The sequence below is a fragment of the Trichechus manatus genome, unplaced genomic scaffold (assembly GCF_000243295.1).
Source record: "Trichechus manatus latirostris isolate Lorelei unplaced genomic scaffold, TriManLat1.0 scaffold00007, whole genome shotgun sequence".
NCBI classification, from domain to species: domain Eukaryota; kingdom Metazoa; phylum Chordata; class Mammalia; order Sirenia; family Trichechidae; genus Trichechus; species Trichechus manatus.
This window is the reverse complement of record NW_004443943.1, coordinates 33,102,658-33,119,658: the sequence shown is the minus strand read 5'-3', so window position 1 is coordinate 33,119,658 and position 17,001 is coordinate 33,102,658. Positions and strand designations below refer to the sequence as shown.

The window sequence follows — 17,001 nt, the reverse complement described above, 5'->3', positions numbered from 1 at the left end:
CTGCACCACAAAGGCTCCAAGCTGAAAGACAAGGACCAACAAAGTGGGTAATTAGCTGAAACTGGTTTGGCCAGTGGCTCTGCCAGGAACACTGACATAGCAAGGGCAGTCAGGTAATCCATAGTCCCATGTGGGAAGGAAGGTCCATTCCCAATAACCATAAGGAGTTAATCCCACAGCTGTAAACTCCAGAAGGCAAGGAATACTGCAAAGTTAGGAAGATGTGGAAAATCTCTTCAGTTCATGCTCATAGTCCCTTCCACAGCTGGAAACTTGGGCAGCAGAACTCAGGTCCTTGGGAAGAAGGGCTAGCAAAAGGGAGATATGTTTCTGGGAGCCCAGGTAAGCAAACTGAGATTTGAAGGAGAGTTCCTACAATATAGGTATGTTTGATGCCAGGTTACCAAGAAGACAACAAAATGCAGGACCAGCCAAAAGCCCAGTCTTAGACTGGGCCAAGCTGGAGAAAATGAGAGAATGCTTTGGCTTCAAACCTTTGTGTCTGTTAAGGGTTCTTCCTGTTACATCTTAGAGTAGAGCCTTTTATCAATATACTTCTAAACTTGATCAACTGGCATAGCAACTGGAGTAGAGGTAGACTTATATACGAATAATTGGCTCCAAAGTGAAGTGTGAAGGAAGAGAATATCAAGAGCTAACAACACAACAACTGAGGCTTAGAAACTTTTGCTATATTGAGCTTGTCGTAATATTATTGTCATAATAGAGTTAGAACTGGTAGTGCCCACAAGGGCAAAGTCGCTCTGGGCCAGAATGACCTTCAGATACAAAAGACAAGGTATATGCCAAGAGTGGAGGTCTCCAGTGATTCTGATGAGGAAGTAAAAAATATGAGGAGTCAGTTTTATGTTGAAGATTGCTCCTAAATTAGCTCTATCTATATGATACGGTTTTTTAAAGAACCTTTTGAACAGTGTGGAAGACTCTGTGTCTGTCAAAGACAGTGGAGGGAATTCTCTTTTCACACATAGGAAACTTGGCACTTTTGATGGGGGATAGGTGGATTGAAACACTTGCCACACTTGCTTTTACTAAGTTAATATTAACACATTCATATCTGGGTGGCCAGGAAGGGGAGAACACCTGGGGAGAAGAATAAACAGTGAGGAAGAGCATTTGATGCAGAGCTTCTACCTCAACTTCCTTTCCTTTCCTCTCATCCCCCCTGCAGGCAGGAGGAAAAAAAGAAAACAGAAAAGCAAAGGACCACTGTTTGCAACATTTCATGTCTCATAAACAGGATTGCTAATATCTTCCCAGGGACCATTATAGCACAATGCTGCATTCCATTAATTGCTCAGCAGATGTTCAGCAGCCTTCTTTTAAAAATGTTTGAGCCAGAGTATGATGCTGGCAAGAGAGGCAATGCATAATTTGGTTTGTCTCCAAGGAAAAAGAACTGTCTCCTTTTAGGAATTTCCTAGTCTTATTTTGGTTTTCAAATATCATTCCCTGTTTGCTTTTATGAGCTCTTAAGGTAAGCACTTCCAGGTACCTGGAAGTCACTAGAGACTGGATTTAATGTATTTCTCTCCAAATGTTCTGTTTGGGACTTCATTATCTTTGGTATCTAAGCTGAGTTAAACTTTGAACACAGTTCTTGTTTTGTTCTTAGCCATTTCTGTGCTTCTTGGTTTCTGTATAATTCCTCTTGTGGACCTGACACTTCTGACAGCTGTCATTTTGAAATTTTCTTTGTGGAAGGAACTCTTATGGATTTTTTAAATCTTCGTCTGTCTGATGATGATGAGAATTATCATTCTTACTCCAATTTAACTTCTTGAGGGAAGAGTTAATCATATTTTTATATTGTCTCCACTGTTCCTAGGACTGCAAAGATGGTTGTTACTGAAATAGACTGAAACAAGTATAACTTATTAGGCATAATTTTACTACTTGGCTCACTTTCAGGAGTGTTCCCAGTATCAGAGATCAGCCTCAGTCCCGTGGAGCTCAGGGTCACACACCTTAGCTTGTGCTATCCTCATTTTTATCAAATTGCCCAGACCTTCATAGCTTTTGTGACGTCAACCGGTGGGTCTCCTTTCCCTTGCCCTCCCTCTCATCCACGCTTTTACCCTGGCCTTCTGTCTCAGATATTTTAAGAGCTATGATATCATTTTTGGGAGGGTTTTCCCAGCATGGCACACAGGAAGGCTCAGAATCTAACACAGACCATTTAATCTCTAGAGGTAATTATAGAAGAACAGACATAAGTCATTAAGAAAATATCCCTAAAATGCCAACAGTTTCCCATTGACCCTGGAAACTTGGAATTTACTGAAGGGTAAGGATCATTTCAGATTTATCTTTTTACTACTTGACTCTATGCCTCACTTTGTAATTATTTCTGTAAAACTGGTTGTTCAAGTGAAGGAGATGCATTAGGACTCTTACTCTCTCCATACTGGCTAGATTGGAGGAGCAAATGCTAGTTGTACAACCCTTTGTTAATTCTACATGAAGAGGATAAAATATATATATACATATATATATATATATATATATATATATCATGCAGAAGGCTCAATGAAAGATGAACTTTAATGTTAAATAGAAAGGAGTTCACCAAAAAGCAAAAAAATAAGCATGCTGGATTGAGGAGCTGTGTCAAGCAAAGGTGCAACAAGGTGACCTTGTGTGGTCTACGTCCAAAGTGATGCCTCATCTGACATGGTCTAGGGTATCTAAAGATGTGCCCTAAAATATTCCTATCTTGGCATATTTGCTGAAGATAAAATTATGAGCAGAAAGAGATGGATAAAATTCAGAGAAAGAAAGCATAACAGTATATTCTAAACTTTGCTGTCCTCCATCCATACATGCTAGTGAGGAAACTTTTATTAATGTCAGTCTGGGATTTAAAAGTATAGTAAACTTGGGAAGGGGAAGAAGGTTCTGAGGAAAGGAATTTTTAAATAACAGGTTTGGAGGACAGTCAATAATCCTTTCTATTTTTTAACAAAGCATTTATACATAGAAGTCTTCAACACAAGTGGCAAGAGATAGTAATTTATTTAATGGAGATGGAGACCTACGCATGGCAAACTCACGGTTGTCATACACGATCAGTTTTGTGGCTCATGTTGAGTTTGATATCATAAACTATGTAAGGGAAAATCCCATCAGGAAGCTGAATAGGGGATTGAAGCTCAGGTGAGAAGACCAGCACCAGACTAGACATTAAACTATGATGATTCCTAGGCATGGAGCTGATTGCAGAAGCTGGGAGACAGGAAGAGCACCCTGGGTAGAGTATAAAGAGAGATGAAGGGAACTAGCCAGCAGGTGGTAATTAAAACCCTACTTGCTGATACAAATCTCCCAAGCTCCATCAAACTCCGTATCTTTGCTCATATGAGGACCCATGGTCGTAAATTTAATTGTTATGTTTGGGGGAGTTGGGGAGGGCAGCTTAAAAACTTGATTCTTCTATGGTAGACTAGATTAAGGACTATGTGAGAATAGAAGTTACAGACTGAGCAAGTAAAGGGCAACACTGGCATTTAATTTGAGAGCATAAAAGCCTAAGTAGATTAATGCATAAACAAGTTGATGCTGAGTCGATTCTGACTCATGGTTACCCCATGTGTGTCAGCGTACGAGAACTGTCCTCCATAGGGTTTTCAGTGGCTCATTTTGGGGAAGTATATCTCCAGTCTTTTCTTTGAGGCACTTCTGGGTGGACTAGAACCACCAACATTTCGGTTAGCAGCCAAGAGCACGTTAACCATTTGCAATACCCAGGCACTCCAGATTAACCCCTAATAAGTTACAAACAACCCTTTAGGGATTATTTGCACTTCATAAGAGTTATTTACTAGATAAATGAACTGAAACTTGGATGGTGGGACTTCTGCACAGATGGATTAGAAGACCAGGGAGCAACTGGTTCCATCAAACCATTGGGGATAAGAGAAACCCTACTCTGTGGTTGAAAAACTCTTCTCAGTTCAGTGTAGAAGATCCTTGCTATGAAGCAGTTATCCTTCAACCTGACCCTTTATTGCAGTTAACTAAGAAGCTTTTTAAAAGTACAGATTTTTAAGGCTTCACTGCTTGCATCCTTGTTCTAAATTTCCAGGGGTGATATCCAGGAATCTGTATTTTTAACAAGTTCTCAGAACAATGCTAGATAGCCAGCCCCTTCAGTCTCAACAACCACTGTTGCTGAGCACTCCACAGATAGAAATCCATCTGCATAACAAGGAGAGATGCATGTCTATCTCCAGCAATAAATCTGATTTACAACTCACGGCATCCACTAGAACAGAGGCATGAATTAAATCAGAAGGGCCTGTGATATTAAGTGTAGGAGGAAATTAGTAACAAACATTAAAATCTAATTTCTCGGCATATTTGGAGCCAGCCTAATTGACAGAATGGGTAGACAGCAGTGGGAGTAAAGGGAAAAAAATGAAGCATGCCTCTGAATTCGGGATATGCTATATCCATAATCTAGATGAATGGCAGAGGCCAACCAAGAGCTGAGGCCACAAAACCCATAAGAAGTATTAAAGTGAACTGGAATAATCTTAGTGGTAGACGTAATTGAATAGCCATAAATTTTCTGAAAGTTAAACAAATGATATTATGTAGATGCTATTAATGTGCTAGTATGAGCAGAAAATGATCCATCCACATCTCACTGTATTTGTGCACATATTTCAGAATCAAGATGCTATTCTACTTAGCTCCTCAACTGGGTCACTGTTCTTTTGGAATTTTGGAGACATATGATAAAACAGAGTCCCTGAGTAGTGCTAATAATTAAGCGCTAGACTACTAGCTGAAAGGTTGGCAGTTCAAACCTACCTAGAGGCACCTTGGAAGACAAGCCTGGCGATCTGCTTTTGACAGGTCACAGCCTTGGAAACCCTATGAAGCAGTTTAACTCTGCACACGTGTCTCCGTGAGTCTAATTCGACTCGATGGCACCTAACAACAATAACAAATGATAAAACGTGAAATGTTAGTATTACTCAAAGGAAGATCCTCAAATCTCAGGTGAAGTCAAAATAAGTAAGTAAATACATAACACAGTAACCCCTCTCCCACCTTCTCCATCTGTCTTGTTCAAATGGGTAAGTTTAGGAAAACTGTTCTTTGCCAAGGGTATGTGCGAGTTTTTAATAAAACTACTATCTTGTGTTATCTTGGCCTCTGTGGTTGCTGCTGACTGGTTCAGTTTCTTTTGCAGGTATAATAAAACATATCATCACAGAGATATTGGAGAGTGAATATTTTCAGGCTTCAGCTGAATGTTTTTTGAGTGAGTGTGGGAAGGGATAAGGAACTTAGAACTCAGCCTGGGTCATGAATACATCATGAATTCTACCCTACAATTTTATGTTGAGAAAGACACTTTCCACTTGAAGGCAGAATTAACATTAGTCAAGAAGCTTTAGAAAATACAATATAATCTAAGCCACACATTATAGATGCAGATGCCTAGCAGGAGATGTGGAGCTCTGAACTGTAAAGTGAAATAAATTATTGCAATAACATTTCCCATTTAGGAATGAAATTAGTGCTAGTGAAATTCTTCCACAGTCAATAAATTTTTCTGTCTCTTTAGTGTCTCGTTGCCTTATTATCTACACAGTCATCATTTACAAGTCTTTTTGAATAAAGTCATGGTGGTGGTATTTTTCCTTCCTTCTATATTTTTCCAAAGTAAGTATTTATTTTTTTCCCTCTTCAAGTAATTAGGTTATTTCACAGATACACGGACCTTTGACAGTCATTAAGTCCTTATGGTGTTAGGACAAATAATATCAGGTGCCAAGGGATCTAAACATAATTCCTCCCTACAATGTGATTAAAAGAACGTGATACTTCCATAAATCTGCCAGTGGCGAGCAATGAGATTGTTCCTTAGCATCTAACAGATTCTTTCTTCACCATTTTATTTACGATTCCCTGGGCTCATAAAAGGGCTCAAGAAGTGTGTTTTTAGTTTTGCTTTGCTTTGTTTTAGTGAACAGGAGAATATCAAGAAAGTTTAGGCACATCCTAAAGATAAGGACTGGATAGTTTATGAGTGAGAGCAGGTGGGGCCTAGCATGCAGTACTCTCAAACCAGTGTACATAATAATCACCTGTGTAGCTTCTTAAATATACAATTTCTAGGACCAGGTCTCAGAGACTGATATATTATTTCCGGAGTGAAGGCTAGGAAACAGCATTGTCACAGTGCTCCAGGTGATTCTGATTCAGGTATTCTGTTAACTGCATTTTGAGAAATACTTTGCATAGTAACCAGGATTCCTCTTGTCTTTTAAACCTAGCAAACCAAAAGTCATCCTTCTCCTCCTGTCTATCAAATATCATGATAGAGTTTAATCTTTGAGGTATCCATTGTTGTCTCTACTTGGCAGCACAACCTCAACTCCCTGTGGTTGGATGTTCCTCAAGACTCATCCTCACTTTTAAGTCTAGCAGCAGGATTTAATGCTAGTCATCAAAGCCTTCTCTGGGAATTCTCATCCAATCTGACTTTTGAGATCATGGCTTTATCTCAATGAGGAAGCTCGCTCCGTAGGACTCTCCTGATTGAGTGTGGATTTGAACTGGAGAGAAGACTCATTGGCCAAGTGAGGGTGCTCTGTAAATGGAAGTCTTTCCATTCCCTCGTTCTTTCTGTCCCCTAGATAAGCTCGCTCGCTCTCTGCTATTCCCGTATCATTTAATCTTTGGCAAAAAGATTTCAGACCATATTGGTTTCAGGATATTCAGATATTCAGGTCATGTAACTAAAGCCTATCTTAGATGTGTTTTGGAATCAGGAGAGGAAAAAGAAATAATTCAGATATAGTGAACTTGGTTCTGCAACTTCCTGACAGCACTAACTTTTGGATTAAAAATGTGGTAAGTTCAAGTTTCAGGGTCATAGTGCAGCCAGAAGTCCTCTAACAGAGACCCTTCAATAGAATAAGAGTAGACATAAGATAGGAAAAAGGGCTTTTTGCAGGGCATTACCAGGTGATGCCACCATGTTGTTGACTTTAAAACTTGGGAATAAACGAAGCCAAGGGGCAAAGTGACAGGAACATGTTGCTCAGGGTGAACCATTTGCTAAAGCTTGTTGTGTGGGACCTAGTTCTGCAAAGGATCTGTGTTCAAATAAGTTTATGAAACGATGGTAAAGTTAAATGTGTTTCTTTCCTGCAGAACTTCTGTAAACCTATAGTGTACTAACATGCCTGTGAATCTTCAAGATCGGAACGCTGCGTATTTTGACAACTTTCTAAGACAAGCACTAGCTTTATCTCCATTTTGCAGATGAGGAAATTGATGTTCAGTTTAAGTCACTTATCCCATAAATGACACAGTCAGGATCTGATCCTAAAATGAGACCATATCAGTTACTTAACCCCAAACATAGATTTTAAAGTTACTGTCATACACACAACCTGTTGTTAGTTGCCATCGCGTCAGCTCTGACTCATGGCAACCTTACGTATACCGGGACAAAATGTTGCCTGGTCTAGCACCATCTTTATTATCATTAGTATTGTTTAGTCCATTGTTGTGGCTGTTGTGTCAGCTTGTCTCATTGAGGGTTTCTCTCATTTTTGTTGGCCCTCTACGTTACCAAATATGACGTCTTTTTTCTAGCAATTAGTCTTTCCCGATGATGTGTCCAAAGCAAGCAAGTGGAAGTCTCGCTATACTCACTTCTAAGGAGCATCCTGAGTCTGTTTCTTCTAAGTCTGATTTGTTCATTCTTTTGGCAGTCCACACTATATTCAATATTCTTCACCAACACCATACTTTGAATGCATCAATTATTTTTCTGTCTTTTTTAAAAAAATATTGTCAGCTTTCACATGCATCTGAGACGAATGAAAAGACCATGGTCTGGGTAAGGTGCACCTTAGTCATCAAAGTGACATCTTTGCTGTTTAAAACATTAGAGGTCTTCTGCAACAGATTTACCCACTCAAATATGTCATTTGATTTCTTGACTGCTGCTTCCATGGACATTTGATTTTTGATGCAAAGAGAATGAAGTTGTTGACAAATTACATTTTTTTCTCCATTTATCATGATGTTTACTGGCCCATACATACAACTTCTGAGCCCGCAGTGGTTAAGCGTTCAGCTGCTAACCAAAAGTTCAGCAGTTCCAATCCACCAGCCTCTCCTTGGAAACCTTATGGGGCAGTTCTACTCGGTCCTATGGGGTCGCTATGAGTCGAAATCGACTTGAAGGCAATGAGTTTTGATGACTCAATGGCAACTAACAACAACAACTGGCAATTAACAACAACGTGTCAGATACTTTTCACAAACGGGCTACTATTATTACTGTAACCATTGCAATTATTATAATCATGAAGAGAATGCAATAATTCTATGCATTTCTGAGTTTCTCAGAAGATTTTAGAAACTGTGCGTACCAGGGCCCAGGATTCGAAACATTGAGTCACCTGGAGTACTGCTTATATTTGTGTTTTCCTCTGTGCATGAATAATGACAAATAAACTGCTCAGCACTTTTCCCTGTGCATCTACCTTGTTTAGGCTGAAACTGGAGAGGGATTAATTTATGCTAATTCCATACAACAAGCGAAAGCCCATTTATCACAAGTTTCCATTCCTCAGCAAAACACACACAGACACACCTAAATGTTGGGCAAACTAAGATATGCAGCTGCTGTTGTGTGGAGCAATAATAGGTCCGTTTATACTCGGGTGCAGATCACAAGCCGAAGCCACCTAAGGGACACAGAGGGCAGTGTTGCTCAATCTCTTGCCCCTGCCTGCTTGCTGCTTCCTGCCTGCCTGCTGGCCCAACTCTGAGAAGTGACTGAAAGATGAAAAGCTGGGGAGGGGGGACGGATAACACACATTTGGAGCTTGGGATACAGAAGCTTATTTTCCCAAAATATTATGCTAATTACTTAACAGTGTTAACGCTGCTTGTTTAGGAATGGTGATTCAAGTGTGAATGATTTAGAAATGAAAGACAAGTTTTCCTTGTGATGGCGAGAGAGAGGAAAGAAAGAGGGGAAGAGAAGGGAAAGAGTCCTTTTGTGTGGGTGGGAGGATCGGAGGTTGGTGTATGGGTGGTGGGGGGTGGGGGTTGCTTTCCATGTTACTAAGAGCCTGGCCACTGCAATTTCCTCTCTTTTAGTTTTTCCATTTATTTCAAATGCCAGCCCTTTTGAGCAAGCTCAGTATTCTTGGTTTCTCTGTAGCGCTGGTATTCTGAAAGAACATTTAGTTAATAATTAGGTGTTTAGCTTTATTCCTGTCTCTGACCAAATCTCTCTGAGTCTGTTTGCTCCCTGTCAAATTAAGGGTTTACGTTAGAAGATGACCTTCAAAATGTATTTCTTTTTTATTATTTGGGTGTGATAATGGTATTATAATAATGTTAAGAATGAGATACCTTACCTATTAAGTTACTGATGAAATGATATGATTTGTAGTATTTGCTCCAAAATAGTCCAGTGTTAGTGGCTGGAGACTAGAGAGATTGAGTGGGGGTAGAGGTAAAATAAAATTGGCCATGAGTTGATGGTTGTTGAAACTGAATGATGGGTGCATAAGGGTCCATTTCTCTAGTTTTCTTCACATCTGTATATTGTATATATACACACACATATATTGTGTATACACATCATCCAAGCTTAAGAGTATATTATTCATGATTCTGATTCTAACTGCTCCTTTTAAAACTTAATAGTTTAACTTGTGTCACTTGTTAATTTGCTTTCTTGCCTTAGTCCTAATCCCAATCTTAGAAATTATTTTAGAAATATGGGTATCTCCCACCAAAATTAGCCCAGGATTAAGTTTGCAGAAAATGTGTGTGTGTGTGTGTGAGAGAGAGAGAGAGAGAGAACAATGATTTGGACTGAAGTCCTAGTTCTTCTGTTTATTAGTTCTGAGACCTTTAGAATGTCATTAACTGATCAGGACTTCACTGTTTGTATCTGTTCGATGGGGTTCATAGTCCCTGCCTTACATTTGTGAAAATCAATTGCAATAAAGCCTGTGACAAATGGAAGATGTTCTCTTTCCCCCTGACGACATCTTACCAAATACAATATGAATGAGTTGTGAAGTACTTCTGGATTCCTTTGCCGATGGTGTTGTGTTTGCCTAAGTATGTGAAATCGACCTTTAGTTTGTAATTTTGACGGCAAGCAAGTTTGCCTTGGGTACCCCACTGCAGTGGAGCCACACGCTCGTCTCACGCACAGATTCCCACACTTGCACTTCACAGCTTAAGCGCTGCTTGGCTTACAGGGGAGAGAGAAGAGCAGCGGGTCTTTAATTTCAGCGCCTTCCGAAAGCCGATTCAACTAAAATGACTAAGCCTATTTTCTGAAAAAGAAGGCTTGATTTTTGTTTTCCACCAAATGTGTATGGTTATATGGAATATGCTTCCCAGTAGCAGTGATCGAGTGGGATGTAATCCTCCAAAAGCCAGACAGAGCAGAAGCTGCTGCGAGTCTTGTCTGAGACCATCAGTATTAGAGTCACTTATTCTTGAACTTTTGTACCTGGGTTTCCAGAACGTTGCCTTCTCAGCTCTCAGCAAAGAAAAGCCACAGGAAATGGTACTCAAAGGTCACCCACATCTCTGGGTATCGGGCTTTGCTTAAACTGATGGAAGGTAAAGGTCAGCACCCAGGCTTCCAAGAGGTACATGTGGCTGGTCTTTTATTCTTGAGCTATGCTGTATTTGCAAAATGTCAGTTTTCAAGAGGGTGGAAATTAATTGCAAACAAAGTCATTACAAGTACAACAGGTTTGACCCTGATATGGGGAAGGTTTGGAGGTGGAGAGAGAGATTCTCCAGAGCTGCATTCTAAGGGGAAACTCAGGGAGGGAGACTGAGTTGATGGGAGCTCACTGAGGACAGCGCCCTGTATCCGAGAGGTCGGGGCTTGCTGGCAAGGAGCCCAGAGACAACCCCGGTTACACACACCCCTCCAGCATCACAGCGGCAACTTCCCTTTTAAAGTATTCACGTAGCCATTTGTTTCCTGTGTGCAAAGAAAAACGAGTTCTATCACTCTGCAGTTGTTTCTCTCCTGTGAGGACTGCTGGGGTAATAGTGAGGGAGGATGGATAAGAATTCGTAAAAAAAATTCTCAATGGTAGTTTTACTGATTATCTGCCTTACTTAGTGGCAAAAGTTTGCCTTCAGAGTATGGGAACATTTAATACTAAGCACTATATTATTATTATAAATAAATATTATAAATATAAGTATTATTTTTATAAATATTAAATTTATAAATATATAGTACATATTATTAATATAAATAAATACTACTGTAAATGTTGATTAATAATAGCCAAGCTCTTAACCGCTGTACCACCAGGGCTCCAATAATAGAAGCAGTAACAATAAAAGCTAATACTTATAAACCCATTGTCATCGAGTCCATTCCGACTTATAGCAACGCTATAGGACGGGGTAGAACTGTCCCACAGGATTTCCAAGGCTAAAATCTTTACAGAAGATCTTTCTCCCATGGAGTGGCTAGTGAGTTCCAATCTTTCTGGTGAGCAGCTGAGTGCTGTTCTCATTGTTTCACATACATTACCCCATTTAATCCTCATAACAAACCAGTGAGGTAGATGCTATTATTATGCTCATTGCACCACATTAAGGCACATGATGGTCAAGTAAGGAGCCCTGGCAGCGCAGTGTTTAGATGCTTGGCTTCTAACCAGAAGGTCAGGGATTCGAACCCACCGGCCACTCAGTGGGAGGAAGATATGGCAGTCTGCTTCCATAAAGATTTACAGCTTGGAAACCCTATGGGGCAGTTCTACTCTGTTCTATAGGGTCGCTATGAGCTGGAATTGACTCGATGGCAACGAGTTATGGTCAAGTAACATGCCTGGGGTCCCACAGCCAGGAAGTGGTAGAGCAAGGCTTGAATCCACTCAGTCTGGCTCCAAGGTCTGTGCTTCAATAGCTCCACTGTACTGCTTGAAAAGTGTGCTGGAGCATTCCAGGGACTGGGATGGGCTTGGGTGTATGTACGCATCCCCTGTGTGACGTGATCTTGTGTGTACATCCCCAGGCAGTTCCCTGGGACTCACCATGCCTGTGTGTGAGCAGTGTGGGCCCCTCCTAGAGTCTCCTCTGCCAGAGTCTCTGCTCATGACCATGCCTTGTTTTCTCTCCTAGCCCCGCTGGTGGACCTCACTCCAACCCACAGTGGCTCAGCCATGCTGATGCTGCTCTCGGTGGTGTTTGTGGGGCTGGCAGTGTTCGTCATCTACAAGTTCAAAAGGTGCGTGCCTCCCCCCCCTTCACCCATGGCTCCCCTCCCACTCCCTGACAGGTGCAGAAGCACGGGTTGCTGTGACGTGGCTCTTCTGTGCACCATAGTGACGGTTTCTGTTAATGTTTTAGGAAGATCCCGGGCATTAATGTTTATGCCCAGATGCAGAATGAGAAAGAACAAGAGATGATCAGTCCAGTCAGTCACACTGAAAGCAGGCCCAATACCCCTCAGACTGAACTAAGGAGGCCTGGCCAGCTCTTAGATGAGAAGGTGGAATCCCAGCTCATAGGTAAATGATTCCCAGTAGCCATAAGCTGTTCAGCCTCAGTAGTCACTGGCTGAATCTCTCTCTAACCCCTTTCTGGCTTAACGTAACCACTTTCTTCTGCTCTAACACCCGTGAGAGAAACTGCTAAGATGCCTCTTTCCCTGCTTCCTTCCACTGGAAAGAAAAACAAAACAAAACAAAACAAAAACCCTTCTTGCTCCTATCTCATTAGTTTATTCTTCCTTTTGCAAAAACCCTTGTTAAAATACTGAGTTTTGAATGTTCATTGGCAAAGAGCAGTACATTTACTCTAAAAATATGTAAGAAGGAGAGGCCTTAGAGGCTGGGGCTGGTGGACTGGAGGGTCGGGCAGGGTGTGAGGGATAGGTTTGTACTGCTCAGAAAGGAGACATGGCGGCCACAACTTGAGACAGTTCTACGAAGGGCACATTGCCCTAGGACCCGGTTGAGAAGTGATGTTACGAGAGTGGCCAGCCTGATGATCCTCAGAAATTTCTTTTTTTAATCTAGGATAATCTAGAAACTGTCCCCCTGGGAACATGGAACCTGAGATTTGAGCACAGGAGACATAAAGTTTGCAGAACACCCAGGGAGTAAGACACCCTGAGAGTGACCATTGGAAGGTCAGCCTGTTACAGGGCAGACTGGCCAATGTTTTCTTCTTTTTTGCCCATCCCATATCAGAAGTCTAAAAATGGCCTTCCTGTTTCAATAGTGCTCACTCTCTGCCTGCGAAGTAAGCATGGGAATCCAACAACTAGGTATGGAGAGTCTGAGGTTTAATTGCCAAGTCCTACTCTTCATTACAGGGGAAACTTTGCAGAAAGTTAGACAAATCCATGGGAGCCACCTTTGCTGATCAGTTTCTGTCTTTGTTTCCTTCTGTCTGTTGGCATCAGGAGTTGAAGCTGTAAATGTTCCCATCCAGACCCTGCATTGCCGGCTACAGTGATAGATTTATGTATAACCATTTAGGCTTCACTCTGATGTGATAATGCCAACCACCTAGAAGGCCCTTACATAAGATTTTTGTCTGTTACTTGGGGGAAGAATGAGTACCTAAATGGAAACATAACCCTCTCTTTAAATGGGTGTGGGAAAGGTCTGTGGCTGTATTAAGGGGAAATTTAAATGCAATGACTGGCTCATATCGTAGGTAATAATAACACCTGCAGCCACATCCGGTGTCCGATTTTTGCAGCGTGCTTTCTTTTATTTGGAGAGACAGAGTGATAAATGCATAATTGCTTCGGGTTAGAAAGCAAAAGTCTTTTCTGTCTTTGAGTCCAGAGAAGCGTTCACCCTGGCTATTCACTTCTAAAGCTTTTAAGTGCATCTTTTTGGGTCATTTGGTTCTCAGTCCCATTTCCACGGGGTATGAAGCACAGCCGCTGTTGACTTGATTAATGTAGCAATCCCTGCTTCACCAGGAACATCTCGCAGCACACTGCAAAGTCTCTGACACCTTTCCATTTCCAGTGTCATTAAATGAGTAAGTGTTACACGTTTTCTCTTAGGAGAGTAGCTTTACCCTCCCCTCCCTCCCCTTCTACTCAACCGGGTGACTCATCTCTCCGATTGCAAAGAGCGAGACACACCACTCCACCTTCAACGCCAAAGCGGGGATCTGCTGGGGCACACTTTGCAATTTAAGGAAAGCCCCCAGAGGCTACAGGCGACCTGCTGATCAGGAGAGAATTTCGCGCTTGTCAAGTGCATCATCCTTCATGACCACTAACATTATGTTTTGTTTTGTTTTTTTCTTTCCTTTGTTGTTCTGTTTCCTATTTTGCCAGGAAGTATTTCCATAGTTGCTGAGAATCAAAGCACAAAAGAAATCCCTACCTATGTAAATGTTTGAATGGAGGACGCCAGTAAAAAATAAAAAATAAAAAAAATTTTAACAAAAACAATCAAAATCCAAAAACAAACAAACACTCACTGCATCGGGACTTTTTAATTCTTCAGACACAGACAACAAGGGTTTTTAGCTTTAAGCCTGTGCATGTGGACAATAACTTGGGAACATGTTCAGAGGGGCAGTGTACAGGTGCTCTATTTTAATGGAAAACACTCCCCTCGCCCTTTCTTCTTCTCTCTCCTTTTTTCTGATCGGTCGTGTTTGTAGAAAATTCATAACATATATAGGCCAAGGAAATCTGCATGTATTTTTGGAAGTATTCTTGGCTGTAGATTGAACAGCTATTTTAGCACTATCGGCTGATGGGTGGATTAGCCACCCAGCCCATTTCATAAGACACAAAGACATGCACAGGAGTTTGAAACCCTGAGCTGTTTCTCTGGTCCAGTTTCCTTATTGCCATTTCCCTTCTAAGTTGACTTGGGTAGCTCTGTTGGTCAGGAGTGGCCACAGGCTACTTTCTCCATTTTGTGCTGCCACAGGGACAAAGAAGCGAGGTGGAAATCCATGTCTGCAGGTAGAACAGGGAAGGAAGGAAGGCAGGCAGGGAGGCAATCATGTCAGAAATGGACCTTTGCTACCTTCTCATCTCTTCCCAACGTGGCTGCTTCCCCTTGCAGTTTTCCCTACTCCTTCCCCAACTTATGTAGAAAATGGAATCCCATTACTTATTGTCTTGCTGTTCCATTTGATTGCCATCCATGTGTGGTCATGACCTGTTGATGTCTTTAAATCTCTTTCTTCCAATCCCCAAATTATCCAACTGCTCCCACATTTTCTTCCCCAAACATGTTGCTAAATTCTAAACATTAATTCTGACATTTCATAAATACTGGCCTAGCCTCCACCAATCCTCCCCCTGCTTTCTCACCAGTTCCCCATCTCTTTCTCTGCCTTGTACACTTGCAAGCATGCCAGCTTCCATGCACACTGACCAAGCTGCAACCTGCCCGACAGGGTTCAGCTCCATGCGTCCCTTGTTTCCTCCTCTAGAACCTGCCCCATTCAAATATCCCTGCCTTTTCCCTCCTGGAAACATACCAAATGTGCGAAAGAGTTGTTATATGCGAAGGAATTCAGATCTGGTCGTGTACATTGCAAAAGAAAGCACGTAAATGAATAGAGGTGTTCTCAACACCTTAACAAAATTCTCATGCAGTCAGATTCCAGAAGATTCTTGCAAGAGATGTTTGGAACATGTTACTGTGTTGCAGGGCAACTTCCTCCTGTGATGATTGCTGTTACCCAGTATTTCCTCTCTCACAATAGAGTGAAAATATTTGTGAAATAAAACTGATTTTAACCAGAAAGAGAAGCAGGTTAATGGATTTAGTATCTGAGAGTATCAAAGACTTAGTGAATATGTGGAGGTTCTTATCTTACATTGGGATGATATTTTGATTATTTAGGATGATCCTAGTTATTTCACATGCATATTGTCTGATTCCTGAAGTATCATAGTATCAGTGAAGGGAAGATAAATACAAAGGAGGGCAGTTAGCTGACTTCAGCAAAGTATATTGGCTTCAAAGCATGAAGAAATCAAAGTTTTCCCAACAGTGATCATAAAAGAAGGCCTAGAGAAAAAGAAAACAAAAGGTGTGTCCAGCAAAATGCCCTTTAATATTATAGATTGAGCAAGACCAGAACTCACTCGAAAATATAGGAGAAAGCAGTTCTGCCAAACTACATGGAAGGCAAAGGCTCCTTCTTGGCTGTGTACCCAAGTCAAAACAGGGTATAACAGGACCTAGTACTAATGTGGGTACCCTAAAGATCTTGACCACCCCTGCCCTTATGTGGCTCAGGCAGGGGAATAGTAGCAAAGCTGCTATTAGATGTTAATCAAGCAAGTTTTATGGTTGAGGACGCCCAGTATGAATCTGGGAAATGGATTACGCCTGGGGCAGCCACCTGTAGAACTCAACTGATCCCCAATCTGCCAGGCTTCCTATCCCATAGGAAACACTCCCATTGATCCTCTTCAGTTGGAGCATCCCAAATTTAATCTGGATGACAAAAGGGGCTCCCTCAAAATAGCACAGGGAGTCCTCAGAGTTGCAGTTCAAATAATATTCATTGGGAAATTAAGAAAATGGGAATAACATTCAATCTAGCACAGTGCCTTGCTTAATAGAGTAGGTATTAAGAAAATTATTTGTTGAAGAAATAGATGAATGTTTATGTGAAAGGGTAGAGAGAAGAATTGACTCGTAAGTCCTCATTTAAGATGGAGGTGAACAGGAGATGCCTGGCACTTTGGAAAGTGGCCGGAAATGGACAACTGTAAGTTCTGCATCTCCAGTTTCCTCATGTGCCTCTCCTCGCAGCTCCATTCCACCTGCAGGAGATTCGTGAGGCAAGGCACTTCTCAGAGGGTACCTCGTTGTTCTTATGACCTAGGCCAGTGGTTCTCAAAGTGTGGTACCCAGACCAGTAGTATCAGTGTCACCTCTAACATGTTGGAAATGCAAATTCTCAGTCCCCACCCCAGACCTACTGAAT

General features: G+C 41.5%; 1 protein-coding gene across 1 annotated transcript in view; it reads left to right on the top strand.

Annotated features, from left to right (window-relative positions):
• SORCS1 (sortilin related VPS10 domain containing receptor 1) overlaps positions 1-14,920 on the top strand; it is a 555,760-nt gene extending 540,840 nt beyond the window's left edge. The window contains exons 25-27 of the mRNA XM_023738816.1: positions 12,187-12,292; positions 12,415-12,575; positions 14,372-14,920. Of these exons, the coding sequence (XP_023594584.1) occupies positions 12,187-12,292; positions 12,415-12,575; positions 14,372-14,436 (332 nt within the window). The 3' untranslated portion in view covers positions 14,437-14,920. The remainder of the gene's footprint in view (positions 1-12,186; positions 12,293-12,414; positions 12,576-14,371) is intronic.
• Positions 14,921-17,001: the final 2,081 nt, after the last annotated feature.